Source organism: Pseudomyrmex gracilis, unplaced genomic scaffold (assembly GCF_002006095.1).
Source record: "Pseudomyrmex gracilis isolate BER0280 unplaced genomic scaffold, ASM200609v1 scaffold_40, whole genome shotgun sequence".
Lineage (NCBI taxonomy): Eukaryota > Metazoa > Arthropoda > Insecta > Hymenoptera > Formicidae > Pseudomyrmex > Pseudomyrmex gracilis.
Window position 1 is genome coordinate 827,325 of NW_018020624.1, and position 27,974 is coordinate 855,298.

The 27,974-nt window shown below is 38.6% G+C and overlaps 2 protein-coding genes across 6 annotated transcripts; one reads left to right on the forward strand and one right to left on the reverse strand.

The window, feature by feature from the left end:
• Positions 1-162: 162 nt before the first annotated feature.
• Positions 163-6,968, reverse strand: LOC109852929 (glutathione S-transferase-like). 3 transcript variants are annotated; one of them, XM_020424555.1, is made up of 5 exons: positions 6,858-6,968; positions 3,917-4,093; positions 3,395-3,562; positions 1,900-2,042; positions 163-1,268 (listed from the first exon to the last, which is right to left on the reverse strand). In XM_020424555.1, the coding sequence occupies exons 2-5, from the start codon at positions 4,062-4,064 to the stop codon at positions 1,101-1,103; spliced, it is 627 nt and encodes a 208-aa protein (XP_020280144.1). In that variant the 5' UTR covers positions 4,065-4,093; positions 6,858-6,968; the 3' UTR covers positions 163-1,100. The 3 variants fall into 3 exon arrangements, with proteins under 3 accessions (XP_020280144.1, XP_020280143.1, XP_020280146.1); XM_020424554.1 differs by having other exon boundaries at positions 6,795-6,968; XM_020424557.1 differs by lacking the exon at positions 6,858-6,968 and adding an exon at positions 4,684-4,746.
• On the forward strand, positions 5,160-27,822 carry LOC109852927 (carcinine transporter-like). 3 transcript variants are annotated; one of them, XM_020424550.1, is made up of 10 exons: positions 5,160-5,363; positions 22,571-22,832; positions 24,191-24,401; positions 24,716-24,974; positions 25,032-25,224; positions 25,393-25,611; positions 25,686-25,900; positions 26,055-26,230; positions 26,381-26,553; positions 26,759-27,822. In XM_020424550.1, the coding sequence occupies exons 2-10, from the start codon at positions 22,582-22,584 to the stop codon at positions 26,865-26,867; spliced, it is 1,806 nt and encodes a 601-aa protein (XP_020280139.1). In that variant the 5' UTR covers positions 5,160-5,363; positions 22,571-22,581; the 3' UTR covers positions 26,868-27,822. The 3 variants fall into 3 exon arrangements, with proteins under 3 accessions (XP_020280139.1, XP_020280138.1, XP_020280137.1); XM_020424549.1 differs by lacking the exon at positions 5,160-5,363 and adding an exon at positions 8,654-8,765; XM_020424548.1 differs by lacking the exon at positions 5,160-5,363 and adding an exon at positions 20,745-21,124.
• Positions 27,823-27,974: the final 152 nt, after the last annotated feature.

Below are 27,974 nucleotides of genomic sequence, written 5' to 3' on the forward strand. Positions count from 1 at the left end.
TTTTTTTTTTTATTAGTAATTTTACCAATTATCAGAGTTAATATTTGTAATGGACTTCAACTAGATACTAAATCCATATACAGACTAGACTATATTTATATATGAAATTTATATAGGATATACAAATATTTATATTAAATATAGCTGAAAAGAACAATTTGTACATTGCATGCGTAGTGTCCGTCTATATTTCGCACTGATTTCCAATGGCATAAATAAAGACAATCACACATCACAGAATGATTTTCTTTATTTGCTTTTTTTATATGAATATAATGATGACATATATTTATATATGCATGTATAAATTATTTTTTACACTTGTTGTTTATACTTGTTGATTTTATTAATGACATTTTTGCTCATTTATTAATTTTGATGCGTGTATAATCTTTTACGAATTTACTACAATTCTGGCAATAGTATTTGAAAATTAAATTAAGCTCATTTACTCAATATATCAAATTACAGCTGATACGTTTATTGTGAGTTAGCGACGTTCCAAACGTAAATTAATTATTGTTAAGAACAACAGAATAGATTAAATGACTGATATAACATACGATTTTATATCTGCTAACAACACACACACACACACACACACACACAGCATCTAACGATATTGCACACACATTATGCATTGTGAACTCTGTGCATTGATACGTTAATTCTTTTCTTGCAGAATAATTTTATGATTGTTATGACTTCGCGTTATTGTTGTTGAATATACGTATATATTTTCATTTTCCAGACATTTAATATATATTACCCTGTGTTTTTTTTTTTTTTATACAATTATTTGACTTTATATTTATAAATCGAAAAAAAGAACACAGAAGCACATACATCAGCGCTACGTATAAGCACAATCTATCTTCACACTTTAGCTGTGTCTCAAAATTTGTCAGACATTCTGTATATGTACGTATTATACATAAGTACGCACACAATGCGCGATAGTGAACACATTGAACAAGTTTGATTTGTTACACACATATTCTAAAAAAAAACATTTTCATTCGCGCTATGGTGAATTTTCGCGCGCATTTTTCCGCGATCATTTATTCTCTTCAGGTTTTGTCAATAATCTCGGTAACATCTCAGAACTCGGAATGAGGTCGTCTGGCCAGCCACTCGGCGATCGCGGGAATCTCGTGCACTCGTTTCTTCAAGCCGCGTAATGCCGGATAATTCTCCAGAGCGGCCGCGCCGAAAATGTTTTCGAAGTTCTCCAACGCCACGGTGAACACGAAATCCGCCCACGTAGTCTGGAAAAGCAGACGGTTCTATTGCGCGGGGTTTGACTCTCTCTTTCTCTTTCTCTCTCTCTCTATCTCTCTTTTCTCTCTCCTCTCTCCGTGTTTCTCTCAACGTAACGGAAATTTTTAATTTGATGCGCGTTTCGCGCACTTAAAAAATATGAGTATTTCATTAAAAGCTCGCGAATTTTTTGCACGAGCTCAAAGAGTTTCGAGTGCATTTGTTCGAGTTCTTATTCAAGATTTTACTTGACGCGAATTTTGGAATTCAGCATCTCATGATATATATTAGTCTAAGAGCTGGCTACATGGAGATCGACATGCCTCGGTGCATGGAAAATATATCGGAAATGATAGTTTCATCGTAAAATTGCTTTCCTTCTTTCGAATTTGTTTTTTTTTAATACGATATGACAATTTCTTTTGCGCAATTATCTCGATTTGTTTTATTTATGTTATACAACAAAAAACAATACGGTTTAATATATATTACAACTTGTGTATGACGATGCAAATTGAATTGTGGATTGATTTTATTTACGGAAAAAAAAACTTTTGCTATTTTTCCAACAAAAATTTTTTCTCGTGTATATTGAGACTTTTTTTTTTATTTGAACTTTGGAATTGTTTCTTTCTTTACCGTGGAACCGACTGCGTAACCTCCGTTATCGGCGACAGTTTGCTCGAATTTATTCAGATAGAACGGTATTGTTTCCCTCAAGAGCCTCGCCTTCTTTTCTTCCTTTTTGAAGGAATCCTCCTCCGTGCGGTATTGAAATATGACTGGAAAAACAATGGTAGATCGTGCGCTTCTTAGAGTGCGACTGGGAAGTTGCGTGTATATATATATATTGTTTTCTCAACGTAAAAGCTACTTGTTTATTACAGCGAACATCTAAATCAGATAACGATCTCATAACTGACCGGCAGCGTTAGGATCTAGGATGTCTCATTAAGCGTCTAATTGGACACGCGTATTGTTACTCGGGGATTATGTTGGCCACGCGCCAACAGCACAGTTTCTCGTTCGCGTAACACGTGTGCATGCGCGAGTTGAATTTCACTCTCTTGCTAAGCTCATCAAATTAGTCAAGTTTAACAAGAAAATGACAGAATGGAATTGCAAGTATTTTTTTATCGTCACTTTTTGTTAATTAAAACGGAATTCGATAAGATAAGAAGCTCGAACACGGTTGACAATTGTGTGTTGTGAATTTTTTATCGTACGCAAAGACTTGTTGTCTTTATCAATGCTAAGATTTATATTCCGTAGAGATGTCGCATAATTTCTCTCTTTCTTCTGAATCTGTTCCGACGAACACAACACACACACAATTGTACAAAGTCGGAATAAAACTGCTAAATCAGAATTGTCATCAAACTTTGATCATATTTTTCTCTTTCTATGTTTGAAAAAACTTTCGAGCTCTCTGAAATGTACCAAAATCAAACTCTTTGTTCAAAGTGGACTTTTGGAATAAAAAAAAAAAAAGAAAAAATCGACAAATCGCGAATAAATACAAAAGATACTACATCCGCTCGATTATGTCGTTCGTTATTACCTATGGGAACTCTCTCTCTCTCTCTCTTTCTCTCTCTTTCTCTTTCGGCTTGTAAAATAGGTCGCGCGAAAAGGACGTGGTCTTTCAGCGGAGCGAAAAGAGGAACAACTTGGGCGCCTGTACATCTCGTCGCATATTCTCTCCGAGAGATTTGTGTCGAGAAGCGGCGGCATTATATGCGCTCTTCCTCGTCTCTTTATTGTTTCGAATCTCTCGAGATGTGTATCGGAAAATCGAGTTTTTGACGAGTTGTAATTACGTTTTCAAAGACGTAAAAAAAAATCACAAGAAATGTCATCGATATGATAATCATGTATCGTAATTGAAGCTCGTGCGTGAAAAAATCGATGAGGCGACGATCATTTTTTTCTCTTTAGCGTGATTTAAAAAATTCTCTCTCTTTCTCTCTCTTTCTCTCTCGTTGATGACGATTTTTCACCAAAACGAGAAGCAGGGATTATTTTGCGATCGAGATGCGAGACAAAGATCCGCTTATTATTAGGAAAAAATGCGTCGTCGTACAAGCCGTGTTTTTCGTTTTGAAAATCGGAAAGTCGTAGTAGTATCACTTACACTGTTTCAGATCTCCCAAAGTATCGACCAGCACGTCGCACAGCATAGATTCCCATTCGTCCTTGCCCGCGAGATTGTGCTCACGTGCGAGGTAACGCGCCACGGCGTTGCTCTGCGCTATCGGTTTGCCGTCTATCTCGAGAACTGGCAGCATCCCGTAAGGCATCGCTGTACACAGGAAACAAGAAAAAAGTCCAAATCGAATACAAGATTGCGTTTTAAACGCGCAAGTCGACTAAGCAATTTATTTTCGCTCAACCGATCATAGAAACATTTCGCGTTTTGTGTGTCTGATGAAAGTTTAAGTTCAAACAAAATTGATTACTCCGCTAACTTTGTAACAAGCAAGCGCGAGAGAATAAATTCGTATTATTGAAGTTTTAAAACACGCTCTCGATTTGTAAGTACGTGTATATGCCACTTGTCATGCATCTCGAATATATTTTATTTAAAATTTAATTAATTAATTTTATTAATCAATGTAAACGGGTTTTTCTGTCGTATCTAACGTTTCTGTCTTACATTTCTTCAACTCGGGCCAGCGGTCGTTGGAAATCCTCTCGTCGATATAATCGATGCCCGTGTGAGCGAATATGTAGCGAATATGCTCGGCGCGGCCTCGCGCGTTGAAGTAAATCAACCTGTATCTCGGCTGCTCCTCCTCAGCCATTTTTTCTCAATTGCGATTCTATCCGGAACCTGTGTTTCGAAAATTTAATGAATGTCCTAGTGATACCGCACGAGGCGATATCGCACGAGAATTTGTCAAAAAAATAATTACAACCAAGTATTTACATACGCGTGTAAAGTTAGAAACTAATATCTATAAAACCATATCTCAATAACACTAATATCTATAAAACCATATCTCCGTGCCACGTGTGCGACCGATAGTCGCACGTCAAACGCGTTTGTGCTCGACACGGAACGTGTTAAAAATACAACATTAAGAATTTGTATGTTTAAACACATTTACATATTTGCTAGTTGTTTCTTGGACAATATCCGGTCATCGGTACACGTCTGGTCATCGGAGTGATTGCTTCATACACAAATGCGTTAGAAACGTATTGCGTTATCGTATGTTTTTTTATGAGTTTGATTTCTGTACTTTTAGTATTTGTAACGTAAAACGAAGCGACCGACATCTTTTGATTCTCCTATCAAAAGCGTCCCTCGAATTGCTTTCGCACGAAAATATACTCTCTATCTTTATAGGCGATCTGGGAGGCGTTCGGAATTGACTATAGATCTTCCCGACCTTCTTCAGTGAGATGCTAATAATCTACCTGCTGTATCTCCACCGCGGGTAACCGACTTATTTCGGTATACTAACGATAGGGTTGCGTGATTACGTGCGTGAACACGGCGAGTTTTATCAAATTTCGGTGATCACTCCAGAACTCCGTATATGTATATATATATATACATATATATATATATATAAAGCCGAAACACACACACCTGACCGAAAACTTAAATATACTCTCTTCGCGACTTCCATGAAAATTGCAGAAATTTGTGCATTATGTGTGTGTGTGTGCTCCCCCCTCTCTCAGTATATATGTAGAAATGTAATTACATCGTGAAACGCAATACGAACGTGTTATTAAGATAAGCCGCGTTTTACGAGAATGTGTAAAACGTATCAGCTGTTTTTCATATCTGTAGTTAAAACGACAAATGTGCTGCGTCTCACACGCTGTTGACACGTGAATGTTTCGAGCGGGAATTAAACCTCCGTTTTCGCGCTGGTAAATTACACCGGATACGTTTGGATATCGATTTAATCGGGAATCGATTGGAGCGCGCAACGTTTGGGATTGCATGTGCAAACAAACATTACTACGAGCGGTGTGTCAGCATAGGTCAGCATCGATAACTGAACCCCCGTAACCACATTTGACGTAAAATCAATGGTCCGTATCTGCGAAAACATTAATTCGGCGCGTGGGCGGACAGCTGAGAGGTAAGAGGGCACGGAAGGATCGAAAGAGCATTAGTGTGTTGTTACCAACCCTCTCGATAACACCGACGTTTTCTCTCCTTTCTCGAGACTCGCGCCCTCGACAATCGCACCTCAGCCGCGCTTTCAGCGCGGATTCATTAGTCATTTATCTTGACACGAATGCGCGTACAATGAGATTTGAATGAAAGCGAGATTTGCTCGAAGAAGCAAAAAGGAAAAAATTGAACGATGTCCGCAACACCTCATTAACTCGACGAGAGGTTTCCTTTTCTCGAGCTCGTTTCTTCTTTGGTGAATCTTGGAAGAGATTTTTTTAAACAAATTAATATATATATATATTAATTATTATATATTTTTGTTGAAGAGCTGAATCTTGAAAGTACACTGCTTTAAAAATTTTATATTGTTACGTTTATATAAATATTGAATTTAGAAAATATCTTTCTTCTTTTTTGTTCCGTTTTCTGTATGCAATTCGTTCAAAAAAAATCTTCTAGGTTTATCAAAGAAAGAAACGAGCTCGAAAAAAATCTCTTTTTGAGGTAACAAAAAGTTGTGGATTATCAATCACATTTTATATATGTAAATGATTAAATAATTATTCTATTAAAAATAATTTAAGTTTGTGTGATTTTATTGTACGTTTATGTTATTGTCCGTTCGCCGCTAGGGAGGAAGTACGATTGCTTTTTATGAGCATTATTATTATACAAAAATGAGAAACACGGACCGCTCTTCCGAGATCTTCTCATTTATATTCCGTGATCAGACAGCGTATAATTCGCAATTTCTCCGAAGACTTCTTAAGTAGTTAGAGTCGCATTTTCCGTTTTTCTTTCAACTTTCTCGTGGGAGGAACAGTATTAATCTCTTCGCGACGCGTCGTGTCAGCTTTCCAAAGGAGAATGAGCTTAAGATTCGTTTAACGTCGGGGATGAAGGAGAGAAATAAGGGAAAAAAAGATAAAAAATCGCATGACGACAGAAGATGGTGGGAAAGACTCGTGAATAAAAGATGCGCTATGAATATGTATCGCATATCCTCGATTTGGTGTTCGAAAATTTGCGAACAGCTTATTGACCTACAAAGCCGCACGAACTCACTTCAAAGTAGGCCGTAGATAGATACATAAAAACAATTATAAATTTCTAAGCAATATCGGGGTAGCGAAAACACTTACAAGACATTAAAAGTATTAGCTATTTGTTTGTAAAAATCTTATCGAAAATTTTAATAAAACTACTTTTTGCTCGAAACAGCACATGTGGGGGGAAAAAAATATCATCCCTCAATTGCAGAATTGCGAGAAATGAACCATCTACTCGTCGGATTTCGAATCGTCAATCAAAGTGAGTGATTTTAAACGCGCCGATCAAATTACATCAAATTACATCTCGAATCCGATTCAATTGACACATTTCGGACACTCACCCCTTTGTTCTCGTCAAAAAAAAAAAAATCTACTAAATCCACTCCGGATGGAGAGGCACTCACGTGCGCCGAACTGTGACACGGAATCGACTCGCGTATGAACTCTTGTACGAACGATATATATCCGGCGCCGCGGCACACACAGGAGAACAGGAGAACCCGTTTTCCGTTTGCGCTCGGCTACCTACTTGGCCGCCTACTGCGAAGTTCAGGCTCCGACGAGCACGATGCGCAACCTCAGAAAATTCATACCACCCACCACACATTTCGCCTCCTCACCCTCGTTGCACGGGGGTAGTGATCCAAAACTCGGCCGCCCGCGCAACCCTCCGCCTCTCTCTCTCTCTCTCTTCTCTCATCCCTCGCTTTTTGAATGCGGGACTTTACTTTACGGGATTATATACGTTCGATAAAAACGTGAGTGTCGACGCAACGTAGGAAAATCGATACGTTTTAATGGGATTTGGCGAGAAAAAAAAAATTTAAGTAGAGTCGATCCTTTGAGGATCGGACTCGAACGGCGACGCCGGCGGTTCTCGTCACTTTATCAGTGAAAGTTGTTGCTTTATAGTCAGACGCGCGCGAAAGTAGAAGAGATGCGCGCGACGTGGAGAGCGCCGAAGAATGGAAAAAATTGTACTTTTTCAACACCGATGTGACTCGCAATATGAATTTGTCTGTGTAAAAAGTATATCTCTATTGTTAGTTTTGGAAAAAAAAAAAAAGAAAAACTGAGAGGGAAACGTATCGCAAGTTTTTCCCGGCAGCGGATTTCCATGTAATTCTATACACTCGGTGTAAAACAGTCACGTGAACAGGGGAAGGCAACTCCGTACGTTAAATGTTATGTCGTGCTTGGGTCAGTTAATTGGCCAGAGCCAAGCCAGTTAGTTTCATTACGTTATCTCCATCTTCGTTAGTTTCGCACAATAGATGACTCTTCCAATATCTGGGCTACTAGGTCTCTCTCCTCCCGTAGAGGCTTAGAGACTCTTTTTTTTTTTTATTGCAAACGACAGCTTTGCGTTACAAAAAAAACGACTAAGACAAAACGTAATTCAGTGTCAAGGTTTACGCCCGACAAAATTTACAGCAATTCGCGTAATGTTTGTAATTACAAAGCAATCAACAATGTGCGAATCTTTTGTTGAATTGTTTTAAATATGACGTAAGTGTCTCAATAACCGGATGTGTCAATACCCGAACATTTGTTCGGAGAAATAATTATTAGATTTGTAAATATTATAATTCTTACAATTTTCTCAAAATTTCAAGTATTTTTCATGATACATTTTTAACTTCTAGTTTTTAACTTTATGATATTTAATATCATATCAACTTTATTGATATTTAACTGTATCTTTATCTCTATGATGATTTTTATAATGATTTTTAATTATTTCTTTGATAAAAAAAAAAAAACGTGTCAGCGGCCGGTGCTGTACGCCCGGTTATTGGGACAGTTACATCAACTATTATTTCTCTTGCAATTTGTTTAAAAACACAAAACGCATATAACTGCGTGATTCTTACAATTAATCTTAGATTTGAAAAAGAAATAAGAAGAAGAAGATTCAAAGAAAGCGATTATAAAAACTGACGTGAAACAACTGCGGCTGTAATTATGTCGCGAAGATTACGCGAATCCAGAATTCCGACCGTTTTCGCACAGAAGTAACGTAAACCGGGGACATCGTTAATGAAACCGTTGTTAAGTGGCAAAGAATTGCCGCGAGCGCAATCGCGGCGGCACATGTGTGTGCCTCGATCAAACCGACAGGGCCTCTAAAATGCAGTCTACCAACGCTCTCGCGAGGCATTTTGTTATCGCGGCACGAAACTAAATGACGGAGTTTAGTGCAAGGTTAGCCGGCGATGAGCAAAGCCGACAACGGCGACGATCCTGTCCTCGCGTCTTTTTCCACCGACGAAGAAACGAAGCAATTTAAGAACACGGATGCGCATTTCGACGTAAGTGCATCGATCTCTCTCTCTTTCTTTCTCTCTCTCTGATCTGCCGCGAACTATCGCATCGAAACTGTTTTTTTTTTTTGGTGTTTATGCAGTGTACGTGTGCATACACATCACGTAGAGAAATTGTATACTTTCATCTGTGAGTCGAATCTTTGCGCGAGATCGCGCGATTTTTACGACGTGCGTGTGATTTACGAAAGTTGAAAAACTCTTTTTGTGTTAATAATAATATAATGATTTTATGAAGTGCACACGACGACATTTTCTCAAAAGCAGCTCGAAGAAGATTATTTGCGGCGAACTCTTCCGCGAGATTTTATATTTTCATCAGCAGCGAAACGCAACTTCATAAATATATCTAAGAGATTGTGATTTTAAAAATTCTCTAAGTTTTATCGAATTTAAACAAAATCGATACTTTCCGCGTTAGTCAATAATTCATTGTAGGATCTTTTGCTTTTAATAGTTTTTGTTGAATATTATTATAATGAAAATCGCGACTTGTTGTTGAAAATCTCGCGAAAATACATCGCACATTTATTAAATATCTCTTTTGTGTGCGCGTGTGAGAGAGAGAGAAAAAAATAATTAACATTAACAATGATCTCTTTCAAAATTTAATTTTGTCGCTGTTCAAAATTTTTCACTCTTGAGTAATCATCCAAATTGAAAAACTTACATTCAGTTCTCTTGTATTTAAACAGAGAGATTTTTTTATCTAGAAACGTCCGAAGCTCACCAGCCTAATTAAAATTTTTATTACTCTATTGTTATCGGCAATTCTCATGTGCAATCCGTGCACCGCCGTGCGATAACAGTGTAAGTGCTAGTTGTGATTTTTTTCTACGCTTGACAATTGTTATGTCTTTCCATTATATTAGTTAAAAATAGAAAATTTTTTAATTCACAAAAAGAATTTGAAACTTCGATACGTGTGTGCGATCTTTGTTTCGACCAAAATACAAAATGTCATTCTTTTTGCAAAAATCCAACACGTATATCGAGATATCGAGGATAAACAATTAAGTAATAATTTTTCGAGTTTGACGCTGTTACGTACACACGCACGTTGCGAAATAAATTGATAAGATTAATTACGATCCGCACGCGAGAATGCAGCTCGCATCGATGTAGAGAATATGTGGCGATTCAAAAGAATATAGAGATCACACATAGCTGTTCCGTCGGAGAATACGATACGGAGATGTTCCAATTTTTAGCCTATGTCGCACGAAATATAACACAGCTGCAACAACACTTTAATTTTATCGCAACGAAAACTTTTACTTAGAAAATATTACACGAGCTTAATCAGAACGTTATTTCCGAAATAACGTAGTACCGCGGATGCGATCTAAAAATATTTTTCAAATAACAATATTTACAAACAAGAGAAGAAAAAATATATTTTTTTCAAAATATGTTTCTAATAACAATTTTTCCAATCAAGGAGAGTAATTTTGTTTTCCAAGTAGTTTTTTTGCGTCACAGTGACTTGCACATTTCGCGGATCGATTAACGGGAAAGACGCGCGGGGTGAAGGAAGGAAGGGTGAGTGAGGGGGTAAGTAGAGGAATAAATTGAGAAGATTAATCGCAATCTCCACGTAGCTCGGATTGCACCATTGTCCGACAAACACGCGCGCGCGCCTGTCCTCCCTTCTGAATTTCGAAACTGGGTTGCATAACGTTTTGCACAGCCGAAGCCCTGTTCCGTATGTATGTACGTGTGTTACGCCGGCTAGTTACGCCTGGAATCGCAGCAGCGCCGCGACAGCACCGAAATGCAAGGTGTCTGTCAATCCGGCCCGTAGAAAATGCAAGCGCAATCAGTCCCGTCGTCGGAAGAGATTTGCGAGCGCGCGCGCGTCACGTGTATACACGTATAAAAATTCAGAGAGCGCAATATACGTGTAGATGTATTAAAAACGGGAAATGTCGACTGTGAGAAACTCAACGTGCGAATGTCGCAGTTAATTCCCCTTTCCTTCGTCCCACTTTTTTCATTCATCGCTTGATCTCTCTCTCCCTCTCTCTCTCTCTCTCTCTCTCTCTCTCTCTTTCTCGGAACTTTTGAACGGCGATCGTTATTATTATCGCGATCTCTTTAATATCGTCTCCGCGCACTCGGTCTCTTTGAGGTCGGTTTTACGAAGTCGTCTGTCATCATTTATTTTCTCACAAATCGCACATCTGTAAAAGTTCACAGAGGAAAGAAACGCGCGAGACGCAACGACATAAAAAAAAAAAAAAAAATATATATATAGAATTATAGAAACGCAACAAATACGATCGTAAATTCGCGGGATATTTATTCTCGCTCCGTCGTTATTAAAAATCACAGCGGCGAATTGCGCTTCGATAAACTTCTTTGGCGCGTTCAACACACTGTCGCGGGTTTATATTCGCGCGTTATTGTATATATCCGCGCGCCCGGGAGAGAAACTCCACGAGTTATGTATTATAATGGATTAACGACGGAGAGATCAACGATACGTGCCGACGCTAACGGCCTTAATGAGCGACACGATTAAAACTTCGTCTAAGCACGATACAATTCCAGGCCCAGCTTCCCCCGTCAAACATTCACCGTCAACCCTTAACTATATTCCGAGAGCGATGTTAACGCATAATTCCTCGACGAGTGAGTAAATAAAGTCAAGTAATATATAGATATACAATACACACACGTGCGCAAGGTCAAAAGTCGTAAAAGTTTTGCTACGCCTATATACGTATCGAGAGAAAGAGAAAGAACGCGCGCGCGTACTCGTTAATTAATACTAAAACAACCGGAATCTAATTGACGAATTTTCAGAAGTGGAATTTCTAATTGCAAGAAATGTTCCGAGTAGTTTTCATTTTAACGAAGAGAAAATCAATGTGTGTGTGTGTGAAAATATTACAAATTTTTGTAGAAAAAAGCTTAAGCTCTTTTTTTGTCACTTATAATTATTTGGATATTAAAGAAATTAAAAATCTTAATGCGGATAAAACGGTTTTTTTTTTCAAATGTTTGTATTTTGTTTCAAATTGATACACTTTCAAATTTGCGTCGGTGTTTAAAAAGTGCAATTTCACAATTAAAACTCGCAATCTCGAGATCAATTTTTAATCAAAACGCGCGTACGTTGTTGAAACGTTATTAAAACGAGACAGATTTCTGCGCTGACATGTAACATGTGTCTGGAGAAAATATACAAAGGCGCGAGCGAAGAAAGCTATAGCCGTTTGATGAGTTTCGCGTGAGAATTAATTACGAGAACAACTGAAAACACTTTGTCGCTGTATTAATTTTTTTTTTTTTTTTTTTCCAATTAGGAGAACACTCTTATCGCGAGTAATTTGTCCGATTAAAGCGAGCGAGAATGCGGCGCGTTGCGACGATTTTAAAACAGAATTGGATGTTTGCAAAACGAAAAGAGAAGAACAACGACGAGGATGCACGACGACGGTGAATTTGCAAAACTCAGACGAAGAAATTTCTTTTGTCGCCGGTTATTCGATTGATCAATCAATCGTTCAGACGTGCCACGGCCACTTCTAAGACCAAACGACATCGCGCATAAGCGCGATATCTGGTGCGATTGTCAGGACCACTTGATGCAAATTAAAAAGCGCTTAAACTTACTTTATAGCGGCGATCGTTCGGCCGCAAAATGATCGATTCGCGACTACATATTGCCTAAATTGACGCCAATCGTTACGAGACGCGCCTCGCTGCATATGCAAAAAAACTTCCGCTCGATTGCCGCGATCGATCGTTATTGTTGTACGCGTTATAACGGGACGTGAGAGCTCTACAATAATTTATACAAATTATTATCCTGTTATAGAGTTGCGCGCTACCACGTTCGAAGACGCGACATCATCCGAGAACAATCGACGATCGAAAAGTGATATTTCGCATACAAAAGAAGTTGAAGAGAGCGAACAAGCGAGAGAGAGGGAAATATTCTTTGTCATGATTGATAATTACATCGAATTAAACGTAATCAATGCGATTTGCTCATTGCACACTTTGTTACATAAAACCAATGATTCTTAATCTCAGGGCGCATCAATTGCTTTCTCACACACGCCAATTAGCGATTATACCATATAATATGTACGACAAAAAAACCTTGTCGAGATGTTCGAGATTCGATTTCTCACGCAAATAATATTAATTTTTTCATTAAGACACGACATATTTACATACTGTTGTATGAGATTTTAACGTAAAAACTGCAACAAGAAAATTGAATAATAGTCGGCAATAATAGTCGTAACTTTTCAAACATTGTTGTACATTTACACGCAAACGTAATGTGACATGTTTTAACATGTTGTACAAATTTGCTTGACACAATACGTGTGTATATTATACGCGTGAAGCAAATTTTATTCGTTTATGTAAATTTTCATCGACCAAAAACATATGTTTGCACGATGCAAAGAGATAAATATCAAGATTATGTGACACACAAACTTACTGTTTTACGGTAAATTTTGTGTATGTAAATTTTCATCGACTGAAAACGTATGTATTTGCATACCACGCGCGTACGGGGGTAATATAAAAATCTCACGTAACTTTACACGTCGTAAAACGATAGATTTTTATATTATTTTTTTATAATGGTGTGATACGTAAATAATTTTTTTTAATATGTAAATATTTTTTGCAGTGTGTATATTTAATTTCTATACAAAACCACGTGTGGAGTGACTTACGCGATAATTCAGACTACGGGCAAAACACACGCAGCGAATATGCTTCGAATTACGTACAGCTTAGGTGCGAAATAAGATAATGTATGTGATAACTTAAACGCCACACTGGCGTTATAATTCGACTAGCGAGTCAACAACAAGACGAGACGTATCGTGTCATCTGTTGTATGTTCAGAAGCGCGCGATAATTTCTTGGTAGTCGTTTTTCTTTTTTAATCGGTTTTAATATCGAGTGTCTCATTTATCTTCTCACATACAATAACATCTATCGTCATTTCCGTTTTTATATGTTTGTATATTACGCGGTTTTATTGCGCGATATACGACACCTCACGACTGACTGCTGGCGAAATCACGCGTTCACGTTCCCTTTCACAATGAGTATTATTTCCATAATCAATTTCTATAACCAAGTTGCGCAATGTTGAGTAAGTTAAAAAAGAGACAAAAAAAAAGATACACAGGTAACATTAATTTTACACTCGATTTTCTTAACAATTTTAAACGCGCGGCAACGTGTTACACACATATCGATCGCTCGGCAACACACGTTGTCTTGCGGTTTTTAAAGACAAGGTGTCGTAAAATTACTGTAAAAATAGGATCGAGCACGTTTTTGCGCTTTGAAATTAGAATAATCGCGCGGTATTTTTTACGACGACGACGTATTGATACGCGGCTAGTCGTTATTTTGTACATTGCAATTTTCTAAGAAAATTAGACAATAACAATCTTGTGTTTTTTTTCTTGAGAACAAAGTGGCTCGAAAAATGTTTTTCTCCCGCGCGCGCATCTCTCTCTTTCTCTCTCTATCTCTCTGTTCCCGATTTATCCTGGCATCTGCGTTTCTCGATGACAAAACCGACATGTGTATTCGCGCGCGCGCGCGTGTGTGTGAGCGCGCGTGTAATTTGTATAGGAAGTCATGTGTAACGCAGGTGCAGTGTGATTTATTTGTTCGACATGCAGCGCGTGTGCGTCGGTACAAACACAATTCGCAACTGGCTGTCGAAAAAAAAAAGTGGAATTCAAATGCAGACCGGGGTAAGCAGCGAATCGATAGTCATGTACACACACGTACGTGGTCTCATCAAAATATATTGCGCTCTGACATTTTTCTCTCTCTCTCGTCTCGTTATTAATTTTAATTAACGCGTTGCGCTATTATCGCGAGCGCGTGAAATGAGAAACGGGGCCGGATCCTCGTGTCGGGTTTATTGAGTTTGTTTTACGTGTTGCAAAAACTTTGAAACACATCTCTGAACGATATGGAGATATGTGTGTCTTGAGAAAAGGAAAATTTTATCACAGTCGAATTTCTCACGCGCATCAGAGAAGCAAATGACGATTCGTTGGATCTAGCGCGCATAACGTAAGCCGCGTCATATATTATTCATAATTCGTTGAGATTCTTATCTCGTTTTCTAATCTGGCGAGTCTGTCTGAAACCTCTTCTTGTTCGGAACCGCGTCGGAAACAGCCTCATCGGCGACTAACGAAACTTCTTCGTTTTCTCTTCCGCGCTCGTTATCGATATGCCGCGTGCATCATCGTTCGACGTTTTCGCTGGTTAAAACAATGCGATAAACTTCCACGACGGTGATTTTCCTGCTCTTGAAGCGAACCGCTCAAATGAATTATTGATGACGCGCGTTTGAATACGCGAAATCGCGCGAAGAAATCGGCTGTGTTCGCGAGAAAGAGGCGAGAGAACGAAGAAGAAGCTCGGATTCGGAAATTGCTACACGGACTAACGTTCGTGCGTGTTGCATTTCGAATGATGAAATTGAAACAAAGACACAGATGTTAATTATGTAACTTGTAGATAAAACAATATGAAAAGTGTAGCATTAGTATTATTAAGCATGAAACTTGACAACAAAATATATACAGAAACAATAGAAATCAAAGTTACAAAACAAATGTTACAGAAAAACTATTACAAAAATCAGAAATTATCACAAAGTGATAATTTCAGTGATTTTCAGGTTTTGAAAAAAAAAAAAAATACTATTTTCACTTTGCGACAAAATATACGCGCAAACATAACCACCGTGCGCAATTTGGCTCAATAGCCATACTCTCTGGAGGTTAACTCCCAACACGTTCTGTGCACACGTTCGATTCCCGGTATTACCAGTGAGACAATCTCAATTTGGTTTTTTCTCGACCAAAATATACAGACATATTTGTGTGCGTGCAAAAAATATATATATATATATACATATATACACCATCTCGACCGAATCGTCCGAGCGTGACTGCATTGACACCTTCAAGGACTTCCTAAAAGAACGGAGATAAAGAAACGACGGGAGCGGTTGTGAGAGTTTAGAGAACAGATCCAGATTGCGTGATATTTTTCGTCCCCGCGCGCACTTTTACTTCGCAAAATTTAATAGTTGTCATCACCGTACTTGTCTCGCGGAACCTCGTATCTAAATCCGTTAATGACTTGTGATTTCGTCTCGTTAATTGCTTTTCCTCTTCTTGCAATCTAGGCGAGCCAGTTAGAAGGATTATTTGATAGGCAAAAATAACCGCGCTCAAATTACGTTACCGTCGTAAATTACGCGCGTGACTTTCAATCAAAAAATTCCTCTGGTTCCCCCCACAGGTGACAATAAAAAACGTTATCTTTGTGTTTATCTTTGTCTGTTGGGATAATTGCAAGAGAAGCTTTTAAGACAAATTGTTACATCTATCGTACGCTTACATACGCGTAATATAGAGTTCATCACGCGAACAATCCGAGCGCACGGAGTTGCTTTACCAGCTCGATCAAAAAACTATGACTTTTAAAACTTCATGAAACAAAAAAACATAGATGAAAAAAATATCAAGATTGTATGTGCAGAAATCTTTTTATATTCACCAGATGTGATTAACCTCGATCTGGATCTTTTTTGCAAACCGACAATATGTTTATATTTTTATACAATAGAAAAAAGTTGAAACTATGTGTGTAACCTTAGCGAAGTTCATTCGCTCACGTGCTTATCCGACGCTTACCTTTCGACACACGTTAATTACTTGTATCTCGTTCGATCGCAATGAATTCAATTATTTAGAGTTAACAAACAATTGGAAGAAACTCGGTTTTGCGAACGAGGTTTTGCGTATTGCTTTTGTATTTTGTTGTCACCGATAGAAAAACGTCACTTGCGCTCGTGCGGCAAGATGCAAAAAACAAAGACGCTCTTCTCGGAGATCCGATTGAAATGAAATTAAGTTGTCGTGGGGAAAAACAAATGTTAGGGTACGTAACGATGCGAAAAAAAAGTTGAAACTCGTTTTCTTGAATGCTTTATCGCGTTTCTTTTTTCTTTGTCGACAGCAACATGCTATATACCGTCTAACTTTTTTGCAGCAGCAGCAGCAAGACAAAACCGACGAGACGCGGGAGTAACAGAGAAACGTTCCAGCGTTACGCACACACGCGTCGTCATGTTGCGGCGAGTTTGATCGACGTCTAATGATGTATCGCTCGAAATTCGAAACCTTGCTCGAGATTACAAGTAATCGTTAACGTCACCGACGTACGCGAGTTTTGTTCGGATAAAACCGTAAAGGATCGCGCGCCGTCTTTGTGCGCTGATAATAATAAAAAAGCATCAACCTTGGAACCGCAGCTTACGGCCTTGCTTCAATTCATGAAGCTCGCGGAAGTTCGCGAGTGATTCGCTCTCACGACGTCTTTTGCTTGCGGGGAGCAATTACACTTCTCGCGCGATACATATCTCGACAAATACTTTTGACATTACGAATCGATAGATTTTTACCGAGATATTAATTTATATTTTAATTAAAAAGCAAAAAAAACAATAAGATGGAAAGAAAAACTTTTAATTTTCTCTATTCTTGTCGGTGACTGTGTGTTAATGACTGATCGTTTTTCAGCGATTATTTCAATATCGTCGATCGTTTTCTGCGTGTCATTCGTCCAACTTAATGGACTTGTAATACGTGTAATGCGCTGTAATGAGATAACCGTCATTGTGGACAGTGACGAGTAGTTTTGCGTGTCGTCGTTATCGCGCATCCTCTCGTAAACGGTTGAGTTAAGCAACTAATTAAATTTTAACATTTTACGCAATTATCACAATTGTTTCGATAGTCGCAAGGACGAAAGAAATTTATCGTCTATTCTACGCAACGTGTATACATCCCGAGTATAGCGCGTAGTGTGTATATATAGAAAAATTGATAATGTGCGCGCACGCGCGCGTGTCACAATTTAATCATTTCGGGCAGACGCTTCAATTCACAGCGCCGGCGGCGCCGAATTCACTTGATTAATATCGCCGTGTGTGTCGGAATCGTGACACGGGGCAATTGAAGTGTCACTTACATAATGTCGATTTTGTTGCTTCGATATATCGCGGCGTGCATTATAGAACGGATAGTTTTTTTTTTTTTTTTGCGAATGCCACATCGCGCATTTTTCGTAGTACCAAGTATAAAGCAAGTAAACTTTTGTAATAAATATTTAATCGCGACGAATCTTTGCGCCGAGCGAGATTCAATTCTTGTTAAATACGAGTCTCTTAAAACTTCACATTGAATAACAAACATAATGAAAACACTACACAGGCTCTCTACAAGTTAAATCTGAAAGTTAAATTTAATTTGGGAAAAAACCTATAGACATACACATTTAAAAAATCCGAAGAGTTGGTTCTTTTGCGCAAAATTTATAGCGTTTTTTTTTAAATTAAATTTCTTCTTGTTGACTATGAGTTTGATAATTTATAAGATTAGATTCAGATACTAAAAACACAGCTTGTTAAGAAACATCGAATCGAGTTCTTGCACAATGATGAAACATCATAAAAAATGAATATCAAATAGCATTTGTCGTAAATGTATTCACATTTACGCGCTTGATGACATTTAGAAGAAAAGGAAATCTGAAGAATTCTCACGTGACGTTATCGCGCGTAAATAATTTCTCTCTCTCTCTCTCTCTCTCTCTCTCTCTCTTCTCGTGCGATCGGATGAAAAACAAAGGCACGGATTCATCGCTGATCGATCGTGTGAAATTCAAACGGCCGTGTAAAAAAAAAAATTACGTAACGACGTACTTGAAAAAAAACTTGAAACTCGTTTTACTGAATACTTCAAGTTTTTTTTCGTGACCTAACCGAAGACATTTTACGTACACGTTTTTCTTTATCCCGCGAAACAAACAACGAGCTCGGACGTATATTTTCTCGGGTTGAAAACCCGGTTTCAGCGCAGCATCCGAGTCGCGTCAGTTTCATTAACCGGTTTAGCGGCCTTACCTCTCTCGACGTCTTTCTCAGATCTTCCTCGACGGTGCCTCCGATCGATTTCATCAAAAACCGGTGTTCTATTCCGGTTTCGGGAATTCCCGACGCGTATACGCGAGAGCAAGGTCACGACTCTTCGCATCTTTGTGTTTAGAAAAAAGCAGAGTGTCACAAATCAGCCGTCGGAAGTGAAATCGTATCATTACGATGTAATTTGTAGTATGCATCAGATGCTTAATTAACAGCCATATATATGTTGTTTTTTACTTAGTACGCTTCCTAATACTGACGCTTCCATAATTCGTGAATAAAATGCGTTCTTGTCTGAGGAAATATTCGATCGATATTACACAATACGCGTGTTTACTTAAACTCGGTTTTTTATTCACGTATTTTTCAGACTTACAACCAATAATATATATCTCTCTCTTAACAAAAAAAAATCTCTGCGTTATTACGAACGCATCGTGTTCTCAGCGCGCGATAGAACTTCGCGAGAGCGTAAAGTAGGATTTAAAAGTTTGTGTGTGCAAAGTAACACCCCGAGAAAAGAAAATGTGTGAAGAAGAAGAACCGTCGAGTAATATTCCGCGTTGTTATCGCAAAAGTTTATCACCGACGCGCAATCACGCCGGAGATTGACACTAGCATTTTCTGGCAATTAATTGTTGTTTACGAAATTATGTATGTATCGCGTTTGTTCGTTTTTTTTTGTTTTTTTTTATTATTGTTTTACACGCGAATACGCGCTCTCACAATTACACGTATCTTAATTCGACTAGTTTGATAGAATCATTTAACTAACATCATTTACTTGCACAATTCTCACAAATGTGCTCGTTATCGTAACGTACATCGCTTCGAAAATATCAGACGAATAATTTTATCATAGATTTACATGAATAATTAACTTCCTACAATTTATATTGTACATTTCTTGATCTATCCGCTTCTCTGCAGACTGAGCGTCTACATATCTCACTCGTAATTTACGCTTTTTGCTATCAATATTTAAAATACAATCGTAATTAGAGTACGTTAAACGAGTTCTAACAAGTTTATAATACAGTTAAGTTTATAATACATGTAGCTTCTGCTCCGTCGAAATTACATAATATCGTAATCCACCTTACTAGGAACACCTGAATAAACGAAATATTCTGTTATTTCTTCGATCGAATAATGTTTTTGCGCGCAAATTAATTAACATTGATGTTTATATTCAATTCTTAATTCAACGTTATTACATAGAAACCAGGACGTTGAAGACGATTCAATTCGTATAATTAATCAATTTATATATATTTTAAAATGTAATTATAAATATATTTTAAATATATATTTTTTAAATGTAAGTATAAATATATTTTAAAATTTAATTATAAATATATTTTATTATATAACACTTATTAATTATTTTTAATTATCGTGACATTTTTCAAATCTTGAAGATTTAAAAAAATTTCCAATGATTTGAATTTTCTTTTTTGTATTTACCTACGTACACACACACACACACACACACACGCACACACACACGCACACACACACACAGAGAGAGAGAGAGAGAGAGAGAGAGAGAGAGTCAGTAAAACAAATTCGAACAGGAAAGTTGTTGAAACTTGCAACCATCGTTTTTTTAAATTCCAAGATATCTTACAGACGCACTTCGTGCTCTTCTCCGGCTTCTCTGCACGAGCCTATGCACACCTGTATGTGCGGCGTTCCCGCGGAAAGTCGGCGGACGCAAGCCGCCGTGTGATGACGTTTGCGAAAGGGAAAGAATCACGTAAAAGACTGTGTACATGCAAAATGGTGAAATCCCCGCACGTTTTTCGATGACGTCACGGAGAAGGCAATTCATACGGTGCGCGTATATCCGATCTACGGCGTTGCCACCGCCGCCACCGCCGCCGTCGCCGCCGTTGTTGGTCCATCAAGGTGGGGAAGAGCGCAATTTTGCTGTCGGCGGAAGGCTATAAAGCCCCACCAGTCGGTTGCACCTCCGACAGTTTATATACGTGCTTTCTCAAAACGATAATGTAGTGTGTTTAAATGCGTGTCGATTGATCGACGGCATAACACGTTAGAAAATTAACGATTTGTAAAATTCGTGCTTTTCCTGCGCGCGGACGAGACCGTGCGATCAATCGCGCGCGCGATACGTGCGTGCGATCGAGAGTCGTGAGGAATTCACCGGAACGCATCGCGCAGCTAGATTGCAATTTCTTTGTATCTTCTTCTTTTGATCTTGATAAAGTGAATTTTTCCCTGACAGTTTTCTCGTGAATTGTCAATTTCCTGTGCGCGCGCGCGAGTCCGTTTTTGCGACTTCGTTTTCCGCACGTGGAAGGAAAAAAATCGACAGGTAAATCGAGCATTTTTTTGTTATGTATGCATAAATATAAAGAGAAAGAGAAATAGAAATAAGTGTCGTTAAAGTTTCTTCGCACGTGCATCTACACACACAATGGTCTTTTGTTGCTTCTCCAATTGTTTCGAACTGTTGTTTGTGCGTGTGTTTGCACAGATGATACGAGAAGACGCGGTGTGCAATAGAAAATTTTTACAAAACTCAACGTGTTGATTCCGACACGTGTTCTCTCGTTCTCGAAGTTTTTTCACGTTTGTGCGCGCGATTCTATCACATTTTTATTCACATTCTCATTACATTTTTTGTGTTACATTCTCATTACATTGATTAATTAAAGCAGATATATTTTTCATGCTCATAATTTTTGTTTGACGCACAGACCACTGCAACAAGAAAACATCACAATATTACGGTTGGCAGATCAGCTGAAACGAGACGTAAACCACGTCTTACGATTTATTAATGAGCAGAGCAAAAAAAAAAAAAAATAACAGCAGGAAGACTTTTATGAAAAAAAAAAGAAGCAAACGTCTGAGATTAATGAAGCAACTGCGAGATATTAAAAGTCGATAAACGCGGAAGAAACGAAACAAACGTATATATTCGAGTAAATTAGCGGAAGAGAGATAAAAATCGTGATTATACATCAATACGCGCGATATCGAAATAACATTAACGGTCGGCATCGCGTTGTAAAGAAAATGTTTTCAATTCATCTACGTAGGTTTTTGATTCATTGTTGTAATCATATGATGCATGATATATTTTATTTTAGCACAAAGGTGCGATTTCTTCGATCGCGCGTGTCAAAGAGAAAGAAAACTTTGCGGCTCGTAAGTTTAGCGGAATTGAACACTTTGAGATGCCGATGAGACTGTGTCTTTTTTTTGGGAGGGGAGGAGGGGACTGACATTCAATCGGATTCAGAGCGTCGATCGCGCGAGAGCGTCCGCGGATCGATTCTCGTGCAACACACGTGTTTGAATTTTTAAGTATTCGAGAAGTATACGATTAACGCAGTATGACTTTGTAACGCACGCCTTCATCTCGTTACGTATCTCGAGGACAATATACATAATTGCCTCGTGTTTATTACCTCGCATTAATTCCTGTAATATAGCAACATTACTTGAGAAGAAAATACTGTAAATTTTCAGTCAAGCGACTCATTTTTAAAACGAGCTATCGCGATCGTATAATCGCGATCGGATCATAGCGATTTGCATTTCTCTTGTGTTTCTTTTATTTAACTCATCTAATTAATAATTCAGCATATGTATATGTGTAAATAATAAGTCGTAAACAAAAGACACTAACATATTCGATTATTTAGTCGCGTTTTCTCTTCTTCTTATTCGCATCAATTGTGCGCAATAATCTGTATGAGAAAATCGCGAGATTTTCATAAGCGAATTTTTTTTTTTTTTTGTTTTTTTGTAGATATCGCCACAATGACGCTCATGGTTGAGCCCACGAAAGCCGAGGAAGGCAACGGTCCCGTCAAGATCGAGACCTTCGACGACATTCTACCGTACGTCGGCGAAGCCAGCAGATACCAGTTGTTCCTCTTCATTTTGCTCCTGCCGTTTACCTTCGTCTACGCCTTTTTGTACTTCGCGCAGTTCTTCATCACTCTCGTGCCTGCCGAACACTGGTGCTCAATACCCGAGCTGGAATACTGGAATCTCACCGACCACGAGAAGTGAGTTATACGATGAAATTACGTTCGTCGAGATACAATACATAAAATATACGTACATACTTATGCACGCTTACAAAACGAGAGACAATACGAGAAATTTTCAATCTTTAATCGTGCATTTGTGAAACGTAAAAAAAGTTTTTTTTTTTAAACAGAGTCTTGTACAATTGGATTTCCTGGAATTTTACACACAAAAGAAATAAGGCGCGAACATAAAACTGGTAGACATGGTTTTTTTGTGCGCGCATATATATGTATATATATGTTCAATTTATATTCTGTTTCTACTTCTGGTAATACTAAAACTTTTATTCTTATTTACATACGTACGAGCTTCTAATAAAAACTCGATTAGCGCGAAGTAAATATTCTTATTTTAACGATATATCGCGATTATTTTGTTACATATCGGCAATCAAAAGTTACGAACGACACACATACGTAATAATGTTATATTTTCGATCGACAAATAGCGCTAAATAAAAACATCAAAATGCGAGAAAAATATTTTCCAGTCTTACGCATTAATTGATCGATAATTTTGTCCTTGTCCCATGCAAAAAATGTCTCTCCGGAAAAAAAAAAATATAATAACGTTGAATTATGTTACATTTTTCATTTGATGTGTAGGCGCAAAGATTGCGTACAGGTAAACAGAGGTATACATAATCATAGTTGTTTTTTTTTTTTTTCATAACATATAAGGTTTCAATAATCAATATCGCACACGTACAGTACGCGCGATCTGTTCAATTTGCTTCTGCATCGTGTTCGCGATAATTATCGTCTTCCACAATTATTTTGCTAGATAAAATCATCATACTCTTTTGCATCAACATACAATTTTTATACGCTAATTAAAATCAACAATAATAATTAAATAATATCCGTAATTATTACTTGATTGCATTTATATTGATAACATCAACGAGTGTTAGAATCTCGGATTAATTTAGCGTTTTCAACGTGGCATACATCATGTACTGACGCAACTGTCGCAGAGGAAAATCCAGAAATCACGCGATCGCGCTCGTGTGATTCAGATCCAGTTACATTACGGTTTAGTCACGTCCAAAGTTTTCCACAAAACAAAAATTTTAATTGTCGAGGGAATTCCTGATCTATTTAGAAAAATGAAAGATCCGTGATAACAAAGAAAAACAGATATGTAATTATGAAACATTTAAAGTCACACACATAGGTATGTATTTGTGACGCAGTTGTAGTTCTCTTTCAATTTCAGTTTTATCACTTCTGTGACAAGTCGCAAATTTTTAATCGAGTGATACAACTGAAAGAGAGAGACCAAAGTCGCCGTGAATTACGTACTAAATGAGAGCTCGTTTGCGTGTTCGCAGAATTTCGTTAGCGATACCACCGGCGACGAGCGAGGAGCTGCAATTGGAGAGCGCCACGCCGTTCTCGAGATGCTACATGTACGATGTCAATTACACCGAGTTGCTCGAACAGGGAGTCAGATACGCCAATATGTCGTGGCCGAAGATACCGTGCCGACAGGGATGGAAGTTCAATCACACGATGATACCGTACGCCTCGATCGCCGCCGAGGTAATTAAATATAAATAAAAAAAAAAAAAAAAAAAAAACGCGATGTTATTTTTTCTGATGCGTAAATCCTCTTATTATCTTCCTCCGGCGCCGAGACTAATTGAAGAAGTCGTTTTCTCAGTGTTTGTGAGAAATAAATATTGATAAAAATGTCAGATGTAAGATATAGATATAAAAGGTGGTGAGTTTTACTGACGAGATTGATGACGATCACTTTTCTCGCCGCGTTAACGAGTGTTTCTTATTAATTGCGTAAGTACGTGAATAATTGCGATAATATGCGTAATAATTGATTCTGTTTGTTGTATTGCCAGCTCGAGTGGGTCTGCGACAAAACGTTTCTCGGTTCGGCGGCTCAGTCGGCCTTCTTCGCCGGCAGTATTATCGGCGGTCTGATATTCGGCTACATAGCCGATCATTACGGCAGAATCCCGGCTCTGGTGTCCTGCAACACCGTTGGATTCTTCGCATCCGTCGCGACCTCTTTCTGCAACAGCTTCTGGTCGTTTTGCGTCGCGAGACTGATCGTCGGCATGTCGTTTGACAACTGCTTCAACGTTCTCTTCATCATCGGTACGTATTATCGAAGATGCGATACAATTCACAAATAACAATTCTCTGCAATCGCAGTGCTCGAGTACGTCGGTCCTAAGTACAGAACTCTGGTGGCGAACATGTCCTTTGGAATTTACTTCGCCGCCGCCGCCGGTCTTCTGCCGTGGATCGCGTATTGGATCGCGGATTGGAGGATTTTGAGCGTCGCCACCGCCTTTCCGATGGTTGTCGCATTCGTCGGTCCGTGGATCATTCCGGAAAGCGCGCGGTAATTGATATCTTCTTCTTTGATATCTTCATTATCGAATATCTCGTATCCTTATAATTTAAATTTTTTCTGTAAAGTAAAATTCTTTGCAGAGTGTATATTTGTATAATTGTGTATATTTCAATAGTCAACAACGCTGACGATGGGCCTGGGTGTGTCTGTTTGTAGATGGTACATTATGAACAACAAGATCGACAAGGCGATCGAGATGCTGAAGAAATTCGCGAAAGTCAACGGGAAAGAAGTGAAGCAGGAGGTGTTCGACGAATTCGAGAAGAGCTGCAGAGCCATGATCGAGAGGGATCAGTCGTACAATCAATACACCGTGCTGGATCTCTTCAAACTACCTCGTCTGGCTCGTATCACTGTGGTACTTATTGTTTACTGGTGAGCGAATTGAATTGAATTTATTATTTACACTCCGTTTTCGACACGCAGCTGATCGAACAATTGGATTTTAGGCTTCTGATGGTGTGGGTGTTTGACGGACACGTGTGGAACATGAAGCTACTGGATCCCGACGTGTTCACGTCGTTCTCCTTGGCCGCGATGACCGAACTTCCGGCGGCGATTTTGCTGGCGATCTTCCTCGACAGATGGGGCAGACGATGGATGGGCTTCGCTTCCATGTTTATGTGCGGCGTTTTCTCTTTCATCGCCCTCGCCACCCCCGCCGGTAAGTTGAAAATTAAATTGCTCAAACAAATTGCACACAGAAGTTTTAGCTTCGTTTTTTTTACTTGTCGCGATACATTGAGAAAAGTAAAATCGTTGAAGCATTATTTTTTTGGCACACGTCGAATAACTCAAATAACTCGGGAATGTTCCAGGTGTAATCACCGTCGCCATGGCGATTTTGGCGCGCCTCGGTGTCAACGTCGCCGCAAATATCGGTTTCCAATTCTCGGCTGAACTATTGCCTACCGTGGTGCGGGCGCAGGGTGTGTCTCTGATTCATATTATTGGTTACTTCGCTCACATTATCGGACCTTACGTAATCTACTTGGTGAGTGATTTCGAGAGATACGAGAGTCTCGAAATATTTTTCTCCGCGTGTGACCGGCGATGCCGGTCTGTTATTTGTCTGTTTGTTGCGAGAAAGATATCAAAGCGCGCGGTTTAGAATATCTCGATATTAAATCGTGTCGCTTCACAGGCCGACGTTGATCCGTCTCTGCCGCTGATAGTTCTCGGCCTTTTGTCCTTTGTGAGCGCGGTGTTGACACTGGCGTTACCGGAGACCATGGACCAGGAGATGCCGCAGAGTCTGCAGGAAGGTAACGACTTCGGTAAAGAGCAGAACTTCTGGTGGATCCCCTGCATATCCTCGTAAGTATTTTAGCGAATTCTTTATTTACGAGAATCGGACAAGTAAGAAAAAAATAAAAATTTAAATAATAATAATTCTACATTTATATTATTCAACGTATATATATATATATATATATATATATTTAATATTACAATATATAAGTGTACATGTACAAATAAATAACAATTCTCACAAACTCGATCGCTTTTGAAAAATTGACAGAAGTCCGCGACTGAAGAAATCGCTGAGGAAGAACACGCAGAAGGAGGGCATGACGAATGCGGGCTTCCACCACGGCAGTATTCAGACCATCGACTCCACCAGATTATAGCGATCACCCGTGTTCTCGTACATCACGTTGAAAAAAATTTGCCAAATCGTTGTAAATATCGCGCGGTAACCGCGTGTGTGATTTTAGGTGTTAAACTATATAACAACGCGAGATAGACACGCAGAGCAACGAGTGTGTAACGATAACGCAGTGCAAAGTACAAAGAGAGACAACGTAAGAGAGAACGTCAGGATCCCATTTTGATGTGAAATTTCACGCGCGCGCGCGCGCGCGGCGGAATGTACGCGCAACGGACGTGAGCGCGAATGCGTGTCAAAACGCACACTCTGAGAAAATAGATTATCTTTGTTAGATGATAATTTTTATTCGCGATGCACGTCGTGACTCGGATCGATTACTCCTCGCAACATGCGAGCGGTGAATATGTGTGAAATTTATTTTCCTGTGTCATAATTTGAACAAACATCACGGTAGTGAGTTCGCTGATAATTTTTCTATATCGGTTGTGAGATCGTCATCACGCGACGCAAGAAGAACTGAGAGTTCGATGAGATTTGTTTATCTCTTAGACTACGCGCGTATATTTCTGGAAACAGAAATCGCGCAAATATCGCGTGCCTCTAAATTTAGCCAATTTCAACAACGAATAACGCGTATTATTACATAAAGAGATATTTAACGATTGTAATTCAACGATTATTTCTGTGTTGATTTCTTGATGCATCATCAAGAGAATCGTTATTAAGGAATTATTGTACAATTGTCAGCAACGAAGAAACGAAGTGGATTCACAGACACACATCCGAAGAGAGGAAATTGTAAATAAACACAATGCGGACTGAGAACGATCATTTTTGTTATTATCATTAAGAATGATAAGGTTCGTTTCTGAGATTTATTATCAAATTGAAAATTTGAACCGAAGACAAAGTCACACGAGAACTTTGTACGGCTATGATATAAAACTCGCTCTATAAAAAAAAAAAAAAAAAAAGTAAAAACTAAGTAACAAGACAAATAATAGTATAAGATAAAAACGAAAAGTACTTGTACATTCCTTACGTGTGTGTTCACTGACTCTCCGTCAAAAAATAAAATTCTATTTTGACACATTTATTCTGAAGGATATCTCGTACGTGGTAAAAC